Source organism: Phocoena sinus, chromosome 19, assembly GCF_008692025.1.
Source record: "Phocoena sinus isolate mPhoSin1 chromosome 19, mPhoSin1.pri, whole genome shotgun sequence".
Lineage (NCBI taxonomy): Eukaryota > Metazoa > Chordata > Mammalia > Artiodactyla > Phocoenidae > Phocoena > Phocoena sinus.
Window position 1 is genome coordinate 14258323 of NC_045781.1, and position 19581 is coordinate 14277903.

The window sequence follows — 19581 nt, forward strand, 5'->3', positions numbered from 1 at the left end:
GTGTGAATTTTTTATATATGTAAGATGTCATTTCTAGATAATATTCTTAACTTCTTTCCTCAGAACCTAAAAGACCAGTTAGCTTTCTTACCTCTGTGTTAGATATCAACATTTCCTAATTCATTCCCAGCTTTGCTTTGGTAATCATTCTAGTCTTTCTGCCCACCTTTTTACATAGGCTCCTTTCCTTTTACGTTCAGATATTTACAGAATTGAAGTTGTTTAAATAAACTTGTTGACATTTAGAGTCCTTTACTATTTTCTCTTTTTCCTTCCATTGTAAATGCTTTAGCATCATATTTTGTACCCATAGTCACACTTCCCACTGTAATTTAGCTTTTGCTCTCATACTTCAGTAATGACTACAATCCTTTTACTTCGATAAAGTTTTAAAGTCAGTCCTACTTTTCTGTTATCTCCCATTTTCTGCTACATTTGTCACGTATATATGCATGTGCTTGTGTGTTTGTGATACATGGGTATACATATGTATAATGCGTACACATATATACATATACATACATATATTTTTAATTTGAAAGATATTGTGATGTCTTTTTTTGCTCTTCAAGGAGATAACAATTTATACTTCTACTGACAATTTCTGCAACTTAGTCTATTAGCATTCCTTAAATCATTGCCAGTTTGATAAATGAAAAATAACTTACTATAGTTTGAATTTGCATTTCGTTTATTATAAATGAAGGCAAGCATCTTTTCATATGTTTAAAATCTATCTATATTTCTTTTTTATGAACAGTTTGTGTTTTATGCCCCTTTTTTTCTGTTGTTTTCTTAATTTATATGAATTCTTAACATATTAAGGTGATTAGCCGTTTCTCTTGTTTTTCTAGTATTTTTTTCTGGTCATTCATTGCTCTTTAAAGTACTTTTTACCGCCGTTAAAGTTCACATAGTTAAAATAACAATCTTTTCTTACAGGAGATTTATCATATGATTCTTTTTCCTTTTGTGTATATGGGTGAATATTATTTAAATATTTCTTAATAATGAATCATACTTACATTTTTGCTATGAATTTAAATATCCTAACTCTGTCAAGCTTTGAAGTCAATGTTACATTCGTTTTGTAAATAAAATTTAGAAGCTTTTCTTCACGTTCTAGAACATTTATATAGCATTGGCATAAAACTCCCGTAAAATTTTTATTTATCTTACCTGTTGAACTATTTGGACCTTGCAGATTTTTGAGGGAAGTTTCTTTGACAGCTTTTCTCCATTGTTCCTTTTTTTTTTTTTGCGGTACGTGGGCGTCTCACTGTTGTGGCCTCGCCCGTTGTGGAGCACAGGCTCTGGACGTGCAGGCTCAGCGGCCATGGCTCACGGGCCCAGCCGCTCTGCGGCATGTGGGATCTTCCCAGACCAGGGCACGAACCTGTGTCCCCTGCATCGGCAGGCGGACTCTCAACCACTGCGCCACCAGGGAAGCCCTTCTCCATTGTTCCTTTTATAACTGTTCTATATAGATGTTTTTTTCTCTCTTGGCAATAGTTTTTGATAATAGGCTGTAATTTTCCAGACAGATACCATTTTAATCCTGGTTTTCGAATTAATTTTCACAGAGTTGAACAAAGAAATTGCCATAAATATTTAAATTTCCTCTGTATTTTAAGAAGGTTACCATATATTGATGTTCCAGGGCCATCTGTTATATTTAACAATTTGTTTTATCTGTGTTTTCAAATGTTTGTATAAAATTATTCATAGTGTTGTCTTCTTATTTATGTCTTCCATAAATACTTCAACATTCTCAGCTAGCATCATCAAATATTGGCTCTCATTCATTGCCTTAACACTCTACCACTGAGAGTCATATTAGATAGATGCTAGACCTTTTTTTCTCCATATTTTTAAATATCCTTTGCTATTTTCTTCCTCTGTATCTCTGTGTTGCCTTCTCAGTAATTACTTCAGATATATCTTCCATTTTGTTAATTCTCTCTTCAATCATGTTTATTCATCTTTTTAACTCATCCACCTTTGAAAAAATTTTTAGTAGTAGTATTTTGTATTTTTGTAAGTTCCTCTTCTTTTTGTTTTTGCTATGTTTTTTTCCTCTCACATCTTTCTGATTCTTCCTAGTAATTTCTGTGGCTTCTTCAGCTTTGTGTTTCTATCATTTGTTTCTTTAAAAATACTGTACATAACTCTTTTGTATTCAGTATCTGACAGTTCCAGTATTTTAAGTTCTCAGGTTTAAATATCTTGTTTTTGAGGACTCAGTGTATTTTGGTTCTTCACGTAGTTGATGATTGCTGATCCTAAATTTAAATTTTTAAAATCTTAATTTGTGCTAATTCTGTTGTCCTAAATTGGGGTTGCTTTCCTCTGAAGATGATTTGCATGTACTTCTGGTGGGTGCCAAGAGGCGTTACCAAGTGATGATCAGTTGAACATTATTTGAAGGTCCTGGCTTTTTGTAGGAATCTTAGTTGAGCTTCTCTTCTTTATTGATGGCCCAAGAGCCTTATACTTTAGTTAACAAGGCTTTGCATAGGTACTCAAGACAGATCTGCCTTGCAGGTTGCTTTCAGGGCTGTTCTCTCTCAGACCTGACTTTGGCTAATACTTGTTTTTATTTTGTTCATTTTTTGTGTGTATGGTGCTCAGGCATGGTTGTTGGAGAGGATTGTACTGTTCTTGGAGATTTATGCTACTTCCTATAAGCCCAGTGATGCTTCAGAATTTCTGCTTTATCCACTATCTTGTTTTGCAATATGAGGTTACCTTACTGTAATTTCAATACTTAAAGTTTTTAAATTTTTTAAGGTTTTTTTTTTTGATGACCATTTTAAAAGTCTTTATTGAATTTGTTACAGTATTGCTTCTGTTTTATGTTTTTTGGCCCCAAGGCATGAGGGAATCTTAGCTCCCTGACCAGGGATCAAACCCACACCCCCTGCACTGGAAGGCGAAGTCTTAACCACTAGACCACCAGGGGGGGTCCCTAAAAGTCTTTATGTAACCTATCTGTCTCTCTTTTTTCCCCCCACTTGCATGGTGTTCATTATTTTGGATGGTTTTATTTCTCTCTTTTCTTTCTTTCTTGGTTCTGCTAGTTAATTTTTTTTAGCCCTTTTTGTTTTCTCATTGTTTCTTCCTCATGCATTTGTATCTCTATTTTGAGCTCATTTATAGTTGATATTTTCATTAAGTTTTTTCATTCATGGCAATACATTTAATCAAGATTTTCATTTACTATGTGTCAATTGTTTTAGCTTGAATTTTTTGTCTGCTTTCTTTATCTCGTTTCTTTTCTTTTTTCTCTTATACTTTTTTAGAGATCTGATTCCAGTACCTTCTCATTTATGAGTGAGGATAGTTCCTCCTTGACCTGACTTTTAAAGAAGGATATTGTTAGGGAAGGAAAGAAAGTTCTCTGATCTAGAGCAGGAATCTGCAAACTATGACCTGTAGGCCAGCCACTTGTTTCTGTAAATAAAGTTTTACTGGAATATAGCCACAATGAATCATTTACATCTTAACTATTAATACTTTCACATTGCAGAGGCAAAGTTGAATAGTTGTGTCAAAGACTGTATGACCCACGAAGCCTAAAATATTTACTACCTGACCTTTAAGAAAATGTTTGCCGACTCTTGATGTATAGGAATGCATCTGTTCTTCATACTAAAGCCTTTTATTCTACATGGTTTTGTGAATATGTTTAGGTTTTACTTCTTCTCATCCAAAAAGGAACTGCAGCTGCAAGTCTTCTCATAACTCTGAATCTTACACTCTCACCCCAACAGACTTCTTCCTAAAAAGACAGTATTTCACAGTGTTTCCTCGTTCAGCCCTGGCTTCCTTGACATACCTTGGGATGTCAAGTCTCCTGTAATCAGTCTCTACTCCCAAATTTCCATGTTGTAATCAGGGGTTAATTAATTCTGCCCTTCAAGGTGTGATATCCGTTTTGACAGTGTCAGCTGCTTGCTGTGCCCAAGATCAGCATGAACAGCTGTCTTCTCTTAGAATCCTTTTTTCCCTATTCCACCCTTCACTGTATTTGTCAACACTAACTCATTTATTATAATTGGGGTTACGGCCACCACCTAGGATTATTGAAGAATCAATGACTTTTCATTCCTGTTTGTATAGAGGAAAAGAGATCAGATACTTTTTCATTTCACCATCTTAAAACATGGAGTCTTTTCTGTCACATTTGATATTTTGATCTTGCCCTTGGAACTCTTTTACACTTCTACTTGGATAGTACCTTAAAGACCTGGTCTTACCTTCTCCCTCAACACCTTTTGCTTAATTGAGCTTTTCTGTTTCCCTGCCTGAACTGAGGGGACTCAATAGCTTAAGCTTAGTATTCTGCCTTCTTTTCTACATTTATAATCTGCAACCACGTCTCTAACTTTACCTGCATTATAGCTTCACAAGAATTTTTCCTTTACTTTATTCTCAGTCTGGCAGAGAGGGAGAAAAATCTCCATTTTCCTCTCCTACAGCTAAGCAGCCACTGGGGACTGAATGTCTCACCTTTGGGTATGTAGACGTTCATTTATTCTACGTTTGAGCCAGTTCGTTATCTCTGAATTTCTCTGCCTGGTGTCCTTGACTCTAGAGCCTTTCTGCTTATATTTCTCAAGAGAGTAATCTCCCATCTTCTCTAGGGTGGAAGAGTGGTCTTTGTCTTTGTTAGTTTATATCTTTTTCTTTCCTTATCTAATTTTAGTGTGGTTTTGTGTAGGATCAGAGATAAATTCATGTATTTATGAGGCCATATTTAAGCATAATTTCCCACTCTGTTTTCCCTTTCAATCATGCTACACAGGCTCTTCCAGTTTTATATTCTGATTCTTCTTCTTTTTTTAAAATATTTATTTATTTACTTTGGCTGTGCTGGGTCTTAGTTGCGGCATGCAGGATCTTCGTTGCAGCACGTGGACTCTTAGTTGCAGCATACGGACTTCTTAGTTGTGACATGCAGACTCTTAGTTGCAACATGCATGCAGGATCTAGTTCCCCAACCAGGGATCGAACTCAGGCCCCCAGCATTGGGAGCGTGGAGTCTTATCCATTGGACCACCAGCGAAGTCCCTATTCTGATTCTTTTATCCAATTTTTACCTTCCTATTGTTTGTTCTCATTTTATTAATTACTGTATTGTTCAGAGCAATTTTATTTATTCACTTTTTAAAATATATAATACATACTTGTAGTACAAAATTTTTAAAGTACAATAGGATATATATTGAAAAGTAGTTTTTCTTCTCTTACCCATGTCTTCCTCTCTGCTGGCAACCCCTAGTATCATTTTCCCTTGAGCTATTATTTACTTGCATTTTCAAACATTTTTATTGAACCCACTTTAAGTTGATAGGTTAACTTGCAAATAATTACCATTTTTGCTATCGAATATTCTTTTCCAGGAATGTGATACACCTTTTGTCTTAGTTTCCTAGAGCTGCCATAATGAAGTAGAGGCTAGAAATACACAGTCAAGGTGTAAGTAGGGCAATGTTCCTTCTGAAACCTATAGGAGAAGATTCCTTGTATCTTTCAGCTTCTGGTATCCCCAGACATTCTTTGGCTTGTGGCAGCATAACTCCAATTTGTGTCTTTATCTTCACATAGTGTTCTCCCTGTGTTCTGTCTCTTCATGTGGCAATCTTTTTATAAGAACACCAGTCATATTAGATTAGGGGCTTACCTTACTCCAGTATGACCTCATCTTAACTAACTACATCTGCAATGACCTTATTTTCAAATAACTTCACGTTCTGAGGTACTGGGGGTTAGGGCTTAAACATATATTTTAAAGGGGGAACACACAATTCAACCTATAACACTTTCATTTGTTCAAATCTGTGTGTGCATTTTAAATTTTTCTTATAATTTTTAGACATTTCTTATTAAATTTATTCCCAGATTTTTCATATTTTTCTTGTCATTGTAAGTGTAGTCTTTTGCTATATTTTCTAAATAGTTGTTTGTATATATGAAGGTTACTGAAACTGAATATTAATTTGCTATATATAGTGAATTTAATTTTTTACTTTTTATAATTTTTCAGTTGAATCAATTTTGCAAGTTAACAGTTTTAGTATTGACAAATAATGTTAACTTTACCTTTCCTTTCCAAGTTTTTATACCTCATTTCTTTCTCTTATTTAATACACTACCCTGTACTGTAATAATAGTTGTGATAGTACTTATCTTTTTCTTATTCCTGACTTTAATGTGAATGCTTTGGGATTTTCCCCATTAAGAACAGTGCCAGGGTTTAAGTTATACTGTGCTTTTTCTCAAGTTAAATAAGTGTCTGTCTGTTCCCATTTTATAAAGTGATTTTTATGGAAAATAGGTGTTGAATTTTATCATCTTTTTAATATCTTTGGAACGATTACTTGATTTTTCACTTTTGACCTGTTAATGTATTTACTTATAGTAATAGATTTTCTAATATTGAAACATATTCCTGGAAAAAAACAACATATATATGTCTTATATTTAATGTGCTTTTGGGTCACTTGTTTTTTCTTCTGGGTCATTTTGATATGTAGAGTTTTTGCATTGATATTCAAAAATGAAATTGGTGTATAGTTTGCTTTTTTGGTTGTCATCTTTATCAGGTGTTGGTGTTAATATTATGTTTGTCTCACACACAAAAAAATGGGAATTCTTTTTTCTTTAATAATATTTTGTACAGCATGACAGCTGTCCCTTAGGTGTTTGTTTAAATCCCCATGATAATATCTCTGGGCCTTTTCTATTTGTTTTGTTTTGGGGTATTTCTTTTCATATTTTTCTGTTTATTTTGTGGAAATTGGTATTTGTTTTCTACATCTTATAGAGTCAGTTTTGGTCATTTATATTTTCCAGAAAATTATGTCAAAAAGTTTATTTAAATGGAGTCCTGTAAAGTACTTTTATGAGTTTTTAGCTTCCTGTTTTTGTCTTTTTCTCTATCGCTATTTCTTCTTACTTTATTTGTACATTCTGAATTCTCCCTCTTATTTATCCAACAGTTTACCTTTTTTCTTTCAGATCCCATTTAAAAGCAGTCAAAGCTATTTGTATTCATAAATATCTGTCTCTACTCATATTTCCTTTCCTGGAATTTCCTAAAGCTTAGGAAATAGAAGCTATATGTACCTGGAATTTGCTTAATAGGACACTAGGCCATAAGCTAAGAGCCAATCCCATACTAGTATATTTAAAAAATTTTTTTGATATAATATTGGAAAAATTTACAAGTGATATTTATTTGCAATTTGTTTTAGGAGAAATATGGGGGATGGATGAGCATCAGAAAATCCAGGACAGACTTTTGACACAACTTGAAGATAAATTCACAAAAACACTGACTGAAGAAAAAGTGAATGAATGTCATAAGAAATTTGCAAATGCATTTTCTCCAAACTCAGACTTTTTTCCTTCCAGTCACAATCTCTATAAATACGACTTATTTGGAAAGTGTTTAGAACATAATAATTTCAACTATTATAATAATGAGAGAATCCTTATAAGAAAAGAACATTGTGAATATAATGAACCTATGAAATCATTTGGCAATAGCTTATCCCATCTTGTAGTAACCCCCTTTAAGTGTAATCATTGTGGAAAAGGTTTTGATCAAACTTTGGACCTCATAAGACACCTGAGAATTCATACTGGAGAGAAACCCTATGAATGTAAAAAATGTAGAAAAGCCTTCAGCCAAAAGGAAAAACTCATTAAACATCATAAAATCCACAGTAGGGAGCAGTCTTATGAATGTAATGAATGTGGAAAAGCTTTCATTAAAATGTCAAATCTCATCAGACATCAAAGAATCCATACTGGAGAGAAACCCTATGCATGTAAGGAGTGTGGGAAATCCTTCAGCCAGAAATCAAATCTCATTGATCATGAAAAAATTCATACTGGAGAGAAACCTTATGAATGTAATGAGTGTGGAAAAGCATTCAGCCAGAAGCAAAGCCTCATTGCACATCAGAAAGTTCATACTGGGGAGAAACCTTATGCATGTAATGAATGTGGTAAAGCCTTCCCTCGAATAGCATCTCTTGCTCTTCATATGAGAAGTCATACGGGAGAGAAACCTTATAAATGTGATAAATGTGGAAAAGCCTTCTCTCAGTTTTCCATGCTTATTATACATGTGAGAATTCATACAGGTGAGAAACCTTATGAATGTAATGAATGTGGAAAATCCTTCTCTCAAAGCTCAGCCCTTACTGTACATATGAGAAGTCATACTGGTGAGAAACCTTATGAATGTAAGGAATGTAGAAAAGCCTTCAGCCACAAAAAGAACTTCATTACACACCAGAAGATTCATACTAGAGAGAAACCTTATGAATGTAATGAGTGTGGGAAAGCTTTCATTCAGATGTCAAATCTTGTTAGACACCAGAGAATTCATACTGGAGAAAAACCCTATATATGTAAGGAATGTGGCAAAGCCTTTAGCCAGAAATCAAATCTCATTGCTCATGAAAAAATTCATTCTGGAGAGAAACCCTATGAATGTAATGAATGTGGTAAAGCCTTCAGCCAAAAGCAAAACTTTATTACACATCAGAAAGTTCACACTGGAGAGAAACCTTATGATTGTAATGAATGTGGTAAAGCCTTCTCTCAAATTGCTTCCCTTACTCTTCATCTGAGAAGTCACACAGGGGAAAAGCCTTATGAATGTGATAAATGTGGGAAAGCTTTCTCTCAGTGCTCATTGCTTAATTTACATATGAGAAGTCATACAGGTGAGAAACCCTATGTATGTAATGAATGTGGAAAAGCTTTCTCTCAAAGAACTTCCCTTATTGTACATATGAGAGGTCATACAGGTGAGAAACCTTATGAATGTAATAAATGTGGAAAAGCTTTCTCCCAAAGTTCCTCCCTTACTATACATATACGAGGTCATACAGGTGAGAAACCCTTTGACTGTAGTAAATGTGGAAAAGCCTTTTCTCAAATCTCATCTCTTACACTTCATATGAGAAAACATACAGGTGAGAAGCCTTATCATTGTAATGAGTGTGGTAAGGCTTTCAGCCAAAAGTCACACCTTGTTAGACACCAGAGAATTCATACTCATTAGGAATAGAAACTCTGAATCTTGTGAATATGGAAAAGCCTTCGGAAGGAATTAGCACCTCCTTGCACAGTACATTATCGGATCTAGAGCAGAAAACTGTGAATGTGGGAAAGCCGTTTGAAGAAGTCACATTTGTGACACAGTTCTTGCCAAGGTGACAAATTGTATAATGAGAAAGCCGATCATCAAAAATCTTCAGCAGATATCTTATCTAATGATAATATTTATCCAGCATTATCTTTAAAACCTGAAATAAGATATTTTCATCAGCATGCCAGCATGATACTTGAGCTCCTAGCCAATCTCTTAACCAAGAAAAAGAAGATTGGAGAAAAAAAAACTCTTAAAATAACCTCTCATACTAGAATAGTTAATTAGAAAATATCTTGATATAAAATACCTGAGAATAAACAATAATGAATTACAAGACATATATAAAGTTATAAAACATTTTGAAGGTCACACTTGAAATTCTGAGAAAAATAACATTTTCTGAAAAGACTTGACATGGTAAAAAATATATAAATTTTCTCACAAATCACTAAGTTTAAAGTACTTCCACTCAAAGTTTTTACCAGTTAGTTATATCTTAAGAATTTCATGAACTGATTCAATATTTTATATGGGAATGTAAAGGGCCACAAATAGCTGAAACAAACGTGAAAAACAAAAGAGAAGATAGACTACTAGATATCATTGCATATTTATTCAAAGCTCATAGCATTTAAACAGTGTGTTCTTTATGAGTAAATAAATCAGTGGAAACAAATTGAAGACTGGAGGAAAGACATGGGAATTTTGTGTATTATAGTGCTATTGAAATCATTGGGAAAAGGATGGCCTATTCAATAAATGGAAGATTCATATGAACAAAAAATGTTAGTTCTTTATACCATATACAAAAATAAAACCCAGATTGAAGACTAGAATATAAAAAGCAAAATTCTATATAATGAAAAAATAGACTATATTTACTACTTTAGAGTAACAGGATCTCTTTAAAAACACATAAATATGGAACATTCAATTCTACTTTGGTGTATTGGCTTCAGAGGCACCCACATATATGCACAGAGATGCATGTGTTCATGCATCTCTTTATGTTCACTGCATCATGGTTTGTATTACTCTAAATTGAAAAGAACATACATTTCCATTAGTAGAGGAATAGATTGATACAATGTGATTATTTGTATGATAGAACACAATATTTAAAGATACAAATTTGATATATCATTACATGGATAGATTATATAATATTGACAGAAAAAAGCAAAATGTACAATGAAACATGGTATAACATTTCTATAAATTTAATAAAACAATGCAAAGAACAGTACTGTGTATTGATCATGGATACATATATGACATTGATTGCCTTTTAGGAAGTGAAGGCACTTGTTATATTTATCTGTAATATTTCTTTAATAAAAGAATGAAAGCAAATATGACGGTAGTAACAAATCTGGTTGTCAAAATTATGTTGTAGGTTTTGTTTTTTAATTCTCTCTTGCCTGTCTTTATTTTTTTGTTTCTCTAAAATAAGAATCAAATGGATAGGGACTTCCCTGGTGGTGCAGTGGCTAAGAATCTGCCTGCCAATGCAGGGGACACGGGGTCGATCCCTGATCTGGGATGATCCCACATGCCATGGAGCAACTAAGCCTGTGCGCCACAACTACTGAAGCCCATGTACCTAGAGCCTGTGCTCTGCAGCAAGTGAAGCCACCTCAACGAGAAGCCCACGCACCGCAACAAAAAGTAGCCCCTGCTCACCACAACTAGAGAAAGCCCGCATGCAGCAACGAAGACCCAACACAGCCAAAAAAATAAATACATTTATTTTTAAAAAACTCAAATGGATAGAGAAAACCTGGACCTACAGAAACAATTTTAAAATGGATTCTTATTTTTGATCAGATACTAACATTTATAGAAAATATCTTTAATAATACATAAACCAAACTGAATTAAGATAATATTTTGCTTACCCTCTCCTCATAATGTTAATTAGGATACACACATCAGAAGTATAAAATAGCCTTTGAGACCAATTTTTAAATTTTTCATTTTTAAACACAAGTTCTTCCCTATTTGAAAGCAGTGAAGAAACAAAAGAAATATTCAGTTGTTGGGGTAACTGACTCTCCATTTGGAAAAAAAAGTCACCTGCATTTGGGTTGGTTCAAATTGAGGGATAAAGACCATTCATGCATACTGTAAAATGTTAATGTAAAATATCAAGCCAAGGATAGTTACCTGTATCAGAGCAGAAGCAGTTTCAATGTATTTCAACAACTCTTTCTTTGGTTTCTAGATCCTTACATGGGAATTCAAATGCTGGTGATTTTTATGTGTCAGGTAAGAGCTCAGTGGATGTGAAAGTTCTCTTCTTCCTATACCACAGCTGTTTCATATTCAGGCCTTTCAAATATTTATAGAACTCAAATTTCCTTTTCTGTGAATAGCCCATTCATGTATTTTGTCTATTTTCTCTACTGGGACTTCCAAAAAATGTTTTTATTTAGAAATAATTATAGATTTATAGAAGTTGAAGAAATAATAACCTAGACTACTCTGTGTACTCTATATCCACTTTCCCCTAATGGTAATGTCTTATGTAATTATATATCGCATTTGACACTAGTGTGATTCACAGGCCTTATCAGATTTCACTGATTTTACATGCACTTCTGTATGTGTATCTCTAGTTCTATACCATTTTATCTAGTGTAAATTTATGTAACTACCACCACAATCAAGATATAGAACTTGAAACACCACAAAGATCCCTTGTTCTATCCCTTTGTAGTCACAACCATCCTTTCCTCCCCCTGTTCCCCACTCCTAATCCCTGCCAACCATTAATCTCCATAATTTCTTCATATAGGAGTGCTCTATAAATGTAATCACTATATAACCTTTTAAGATTGGCTTTTTTCACTCAACATAATTCTCCTGAGATCAATTCCACTTGTTGCAGGTACAATAATTTGTTCTTTTTTGGGTAATTTCTGAGTAGTTTTTTATGGTATTGATATACCATGGTTTCTCTAAACATTCAGCCATTGAAAGACATTTGAATTGTTTCCAATTTGGGGTTATTACAAATCTGCTGTGAACATTCTCTGCCACTTTGTTGTTTTGTTCTGTTTTTTTGTTCCTCTGTTTCACTTTTCATGTCTTACTGTGGGTTATTTGGGCATTTTTTTAGAATTCTACTTTGACTTATCTATAGAGTTCTTAAGTACATTTCTTTGTATAATTTTTTAGTAGCTGCCCTAGGTATTACATTATACATATGTAACTCATCACAGTCTACTTTTGTTAACATTGAGCCAGTTCAAAACCTTATCTCAACTGAGCTCCTTTAATTTACCCCCACTTTATTGCATAGTTATCTTAAATATTTCCTCTATGTACCTTAAGAACTACATGAGATAATGTAGCCATTTTTGATTCAACCATCTAACATAATTTTGGAAACTCAACAGGAGAAAGATAATTTATTAAATGTACCCATATTTTTACTTTATGTTTTTTCCTCACTCCTGATGTTCCACATTTCCTTCATTTCTCTTCTGCTTGAAGAACTTCCTTATAATAGATCTCCTGACAGATTCTTAGTTTTCCTTCATCTGAGCATGTCTTCATTTCACCTTCACTCATGAAGAATATTTTTTGCTGGTATAGAGTTCTGGATTGACAGTTCTTTCAGCACTTGAAAAATGTGCTACTTCCTTCTGGCCGTCATGTTTTCTGATCAGAAATCTGTCATCTAAATCATTGTTCCTCTGCAGGTAATGTATAATTACTCATGCTGCTTTCATTTTTTTCTCGTTTTTAGTTTTCTGAATTTTTATTATGATGTTTCTTGGCATGGATTTCTTTGGGTTTATCCTGTTTGGGGTTTGCTTAGTTTCTTGAATCTGTAGGCTTATGTTTATTGACAAAATTGAGGAATTTTCTGCCATTTCTTTGAATGCCTTTTCAGCCTGACTTTCCCCTTTCCTTCTAGGATTCAGCATATTTTCCCTCTCTGTTGTTCATATTGGGTAATTTCTCTTGTTCTATAAGTTCATTGATACTTTCCTCTCTCCCCTCCATTCTGTTCTTGAGTACATCCATTGAGTCTTTTACTTTGGCTACTGTATTTTTCAGTTAAAAATATTCCATTTTGGGGACTTCCCTGGTGGTGCAGTGGTTAAGAATCCAACTGCCAATGCAGGGGACACAGGTTCGATCCCTGGTCCGGGAAGATTCCACATGCCACAGAGCAACTAAGCCTGTGCGCCACAACTACTGAGCCTGCGCTCTAGAGCCCATGAGCCACAACTATTGAGCCCATGTGCACCACAACTACTGAAGCCCGTGTGCCCTACAGCCCATACAGCACAACAAGCCACCACAGTGAGAAGCTTACGCACCACAATGAAGGGTAGCCCCTGCTCGCCGCAACTAGAGAAAGCCCGAGTGCAGCAACAAAGACCCAACAGAGCCCCCCCCAAAAATCCATTTTTTTATATTCTCCCTTTCTTTGCTAAGATTTTCTATTTTTTATTTGTTTCAAATGTGTACATAATTTGTTCATTGAAGCATTTCTATGATTGCTGTTTTAAATTTCTAGTCAGATTAAATTATCTTGGTGTTGATGTCTCTTGATTGTCTTTTCATTCAGTTTGAGATTTTCCTGTTTTTTGATACAATTAATGATTTTCAGTTCTATTCTGGACATTTTGGGTGTTATGTTGTTAGACTGTAGATCCTTCCTTTATGCAGGCAGTTACTCTATTTAGGTGTAGCTTAGAGGTCCAGGTTGGGGTAGGTGTTCAGCACCCTACTAGGCCCCACAGTCTCCACCCCAGCAAAAGTGGAACATGGCCATCTGCCTCATTTTCAGTGGGTGGGGGTGGAAGTTAAGCTCTCCATTCAGCCCAGCTAGAACAGATGGGGAAGATGAAAGTGGGGAAAGGGTGTTGGCTATCACCACCTTTGTTGCTACAGTTTGTTAAGTGGGGATGAAAGTTCAGCTCCCTATTGGGCCCTGATAACACTGAGGAGGGTGAGAAGCTGATTATTGAGCAGCACTGCTTGGAACAACCTAGTTCAACCTCAGTGCTTTTGGGCCACCATGGAAGTTCATCCTGCTTGATACTACCCTGTTGGTGAAGCAGAGGCAAACTTACCTCACTGGGCTTCCCTGGTGGCACAGTGGTTGAGAGTCCGCCTGCTGATGCAGGGGACGCGGGTTTGTGCCCTGGTCTGGGAAGATGCCACATGCCGCGGAGCGGCTAGGCCCGTGAGCCATGGCCGCTGAGCCTGTGCGTCTGGAGCCTGTGCTCCGCAGCGGGAGAGGCCACAACAGTGAGAGGCCCGCGTACTGCAAAAAAAAAAAAAAAAAAAAAAACTTACCTCACTGCCACTGGGTGTGGCCCTAATGGGTAATTAATTTTTTATTTTTAGTGTTATATTCTGTATACAAACCATTGGTCAAATATTTGCATTATTAAAATATTGGTTTTTTGGCTGCACAAAAATTTTAAAGTTTTAATGTGGATATTACCTAGTCTATGATATATTTTAAGTTAATTTGTATAAGGTATAGGATTTAGGTCAAGGTTCATTTTTTTTGCTTATGATGTCTAATTGTTCCAACACTATTTGTTGAAAAAAATTATCCTTTGTCTATTCAATTGTTTTGCACTTTTGTAAAAGATCAGGTGGCCTACTCATGTGAGTCTATTTCTGAACTCTTTTCTGTTCCATTGATTTATGTATCTGTCACCCTACCAACACCACACTGTCTTGATTACTATAGCAAAATAGTGATTCTTCTCCCTTTATCCTTCTTTTTCAAAACTGCTTTATCCTAATTCCTTTGCTTTTCCTTATAACTTTAGATCCACCGTTTTTTTTTCCAAAAATGCTGCTTAGATTTTGATAAGAATTGTAGTACACCTTTATATTACATGGGAGAAAATTGAAATTTTTTACTGTGTTGAGACTTCCAATCCATAAGCACAATATGTCTCTTCACTTATTTAGATCTTTGATTTTTTTTGTCAGTGTCTTCTGGTTTTCAGCTCCTGTACATATATTGTTAGATATAAACTTAACTGTTTCATTGGCAGGAGAGGGATATTTTTGTTTTGTAGATTCCTTTCCATTCTTTATATAGAAAACAACGTCATCTGCAAATAGAGACAATTTTGTTGTTGTTGCTGCTGTTCTTTCCACTCTGTATGCCTTCTATTTTCTTTTCTGGTCTTATTTCACTGGCTGGGCCTTCCAGATATGCTGGTGAGAGAAGACATCCTTGCCTTTTTCCTAATCTTAGGATGTTTTCCATTTTTCTTTAGGATAAATGGCCAGTTAACTTCTGGAATGGGATTTTAAAGCTGAATACTGGAAAAAGTTAAGTGATCAACAAAGCCCAAAATACAAAAGGCAACAAAAAAAGATGCAGAGCTAATATTTAAGAGACGAGACTGGCCTATTACTAGAGTAATTGTCACCTTTACAGAGAAAATTCCACTATTATTTTCCTTGAAATGACTTGAGTTCCAAATAACCTAATTGAGAAGGTAATTTAGATGGAGTTTTGCTCCTACCAGCAGGAAGAATCTTGATAAATACTGTGGGATCTAACTAAAGCTTCCTTCCTGGAACCACAGTTGAAAAACTATTGAGCAGGATGAGACCAAATAATGAAGATCCCTATCAGTTCTAGCTATTTTCTCATTAACCATGTGCACCATCGAAGGTGTCCCTTGCTCATGAAGGTCTTACCATTATTAGGGATACTAAGACACATATCCAAACTGACCACTGAAGTCAGCCTTGTGATTTTTGCTGGTTTAACCCATAGAGTATGCAGAGAAACAGGAATTGAGGCAGTCAGGGATAAGGTAGGAATCAGTTTTAGGTCTAATCTACAGTAAAAGAACATATGGAATTCTAAGAAAAATCTGACAGTATAATAGAGTGGTAGTGTGTGTGCATGCACACACACATTTAATTGAAATAGACCACAAGCAAGCAGAGTTGTGTTAGGATTTCTGTCTCTTCAAGAGAAGATACAAATGGCCAACAGGTACATGATTTATAAACATTTTCTTCTATATGTTATCTTTTCACTTTCTTGATAAGGTCTTTTTGTAGAAAAAGTTTATAGTTTTGTGAATTTCAATTTATCTTTTGATTCCTGTGTTTTTTATGTCAAATCTAAAAATTAATTGTCAAATTCAAGATCAAGATTTCTTCTAAGAATCTGATAATTGAACTCTTAAATTTAGGTCATTGTTCAATTTCAAGTTAATATTTGTAAATGGAGTGAGGCAGGAGTTCATCTTGATTCTTGTGCATGTAGTTAACCAGTAGTCCCAGCAGATTTCTTAAAGAAACTATTTGTACCCCATTGAATTTTCTTGGCACCCTTGCCAAAAATCAATCAGCTATGGATATTTGGGTTTATTTCTAGACTCAACTCTATCCCATTGATCTATATGTCTGCCCTTATGTAAGTACCACATTGTTTTGATTACTCTAGCTTTGAAGTAGTTTTTGAAATTGGAAAGTGTGAGTCTTCCAATTTTGTTTTTCTTTTTCAGTGTTGTTTTGACTATTTGGGGACCCTTGAAATTTCATATAAATTGGAGGATCAGCTTTCCCAATCTGAAAAAAAGTATTAGAATTCTGATAGGGATTGCACTGAATCTGTAAATTGCTTCGCGGATTACTGCCATCTTACTAGTTGTTATGGACTGAATTGTGTCCCCAAATTCCCATGTTGAAGCCCTAACCCACAATGGGACTATATTTGGAGATAGGGCCTTTAAGGAGCCAATTAAGGTTAAATGATGCCATAAGAGTGGGACCGTAATCCAATACGAATTTTGTTCTTTAAGAAGAGGAAGAAATACCAGGAATGTGCATGTACAGAGAAAAGGCCATCTGCAGGTCAAGGAGAGAGGCCTCAGGAGACGTCAAATCTGCAAACAGCTTGATCTTGAATATCCAGCCTCCAGAACTGTGAGAAATAAATTTCTGTTGTTTAAGCCATCCAGTCTGTGGTACTAGGCAGACCTGGTAGAGTAATACAACACTATTACATTTTCCAATTGGTGAAAATGGAATGTCCTTCCATTTAATAATGTCTTTAATTTTGCTCAGCAATGTTTTGTAGTTTTCAGTGTACAGGTCTTTCACTCCCCTGGTTAAATTTATTCCCACATATTTTATTCTTTTTGATGCTACTATAAATAGAATTTTCTTACTTCCTTTTTGTATTGTTGATTGCTAGTGTATAGAAAAACAATTTTTTTGTGTGCTGATCCTGTACCCTATAATTTTACTAAATTTATTAGCTCCAGTGTTTTCCTGTGGACATTTTGGGATCTTCTATGTATAGAATCATGTCATCTGCAAATAGAGATAGTTTAGTTCTTCCTTTAGAATTTGGATGCCTTTTATTTTTCTTGACTAATTTCTCTGACTAGGACTTCCAGTACAATGTTGAATATCAATGGTGAAATCAGATAGTCTTGTCTTGTTCCTGGTGTTAAGGAAAAAGATTTCAGATGTTCACCATTGGGGATGATGTTAGCTGTGGGTTTTTCATAAATGCCCTTTATCATGTTAAGGAAATTCCCTTCTATTCCTAGTTTGCTGAGCATTTTTAACCTGAAAGGCTGTTTAATTTTTTCAAGTGCCTTTTCTGCATCAATTGAGATGATCATGTTGGGTTTTTTTGGTCTTTGCTTTATTAATGAAGTGTATTAACTTCATTTATTTTCTTATGTTGAAGCACCTTTGTATTCCTGGAATAAATCACACTCAGTCAAGCTGTGCAATCCTTTTAATATACTGTTGGATTTGGTTTGATAATATTTTGTTGAAGATTTTTGTACCTATATCCATGAGAGGTATTTATAGGTGGTTTTCATTTCTAGTGGTATTTTTGTCTGGCTTTATATTAGGATAATGCTGGCTTCATAGAATGTGTTAGGGATAATTCTCTCCTATTTTTCAGAAGAGTTTGAATAGGATTGGTGTTAATCCTTCTTTAAAAGTTTAAATTCACTGGTGAAGCCACCTGGACCTGGACTTTTCTTTCTTGAAGGTCTTGAACTACTGATTCAACCTCCTTACCTGTTACAGGTCTGTTGCAATTCTCAACTTCTTATTGAGTCAATTTCAGTAATTTGTGTCTAGAGATTTTGCATTTTATCTACATTACTTAATTTGTTGGTGTACAATTATTTGTAGTATTCTTTTATAATTCTTTAAATTACTGTAAGGTTTGTAATGTCCCCACTTTTAGACAAATCTAAAGGTTTGTCAATTTTGATCTATTCAAATAACCAACTTCTGGTTTCACTGATTCTATTTTTAAGTTTCATTTATTCTTTGTATCTGCTTTTGTCCATATTTTCTTCCTTCTGCTGGTTTTGGGTTTAGTGTGCTCCTCTTTTCTAGTTCCTTAAGATGTAAAGTTAGGTTAAGATTTTCTTCCTTTTTAATATAGGTATTTATAGCTGTACATTTCCCTCTGGGAACTGCTTTCATTGAATCTCATAAGTTTTGGTATGTTGTGTTTTTATTTTCCTTCATCTCATAGTATTTGCTAATTTCACCAGTGATTTCTTCTTTGACCAATCGGTCATTTAAAGAGTATGTTGTTTAATTCCCACATATTTGCAAATTTTTCAATTTTCCTTCTAATATTGACTTCTAACCTTGTTTCATATTAGTTAGATACTTGGTATGCTTTCAGTTGTTTAAAATGAGAATTACTTTATGACCCTGGAGAATGTTCCATGTGCACTTCAGAAAAATGTGTATCTGCTGTTGTTGGGTGGAATGTTCCAAATATGTCTGTTAGGGCTAGTTGGTTTTTGTGTTGTCCAAGTCCACTTACTTATTGATCTTCTATCTAGATATACTTTTCATTATTGAAAATAAGGTACTTAAGTCCCCAAGTATTGTAGAACTATTTCTCCCAACAATTCTGTCCATGTTTACTACATATATTTTGAGGCTCTCATGTTGAGTGCAAGTACGTTTATCTTCTAGATGCATTGACACCTTTATCAATAGATAATTTCCTCTTTGTCTTGTAACAATGTAGACCTAAAACCCATTTTGTGTTTTAATCTATCTACACAAGATCACTTTTTTAGTTCCTCTAGTGGATATTTTTATATCTTTAAAGATTACAACTAACTTTTAAACCTTTAAAAATTGAAATATAGTTGATTTACAATATTGTGTTCATTTCAGGCGTACAGAAAAGTGAGTTACATATATATTTTTTCATATTATTTTCAATTATGTTATTATAAGATATTGAATACAATCTCCTGTGCTATACAGTAAATCCTTATTGCTTATCTATTTTATGTATAGTAGTTTGTTACTCCCATAGGCCTAATTTATCCTTCCCCCCTCCCCTTTTCATTTGGTAGCCATAAGTTTGTTTTCTGTACCTGTGAATCCAT

The 19581-nt window shown here is 34.6% G+C and overlaps 1 protein-coding gene across 4 annotated transcripts in view; it reads left to right on the plus strand.

The window, feature by feature from the left end:
- The window catches only part of ZNF569 (zinc finger protein 569), a 63494-nt gene extending 52950 nt beyond the window's left edge, over positions 1–10544 (plus strand). For all 4 annotated transcript variants that reach the window (XM_032614459.1, XM_032614457.1, XM_032614458.1 and 1 more), the window contains one exon: positions 7260–10544. In XM_032614459.1, coding sequence (XP_032470350.1) covers positions 7260–9085 — 1826 coding nt within the window. In that variant the 3' untranslated portion in view covers positions 9086–10544. The remainder of the gene's footprint in view (positions 1–7259) is intronic.
- Positions 10545–19581: the final 9037 nt, after the last annotated feature.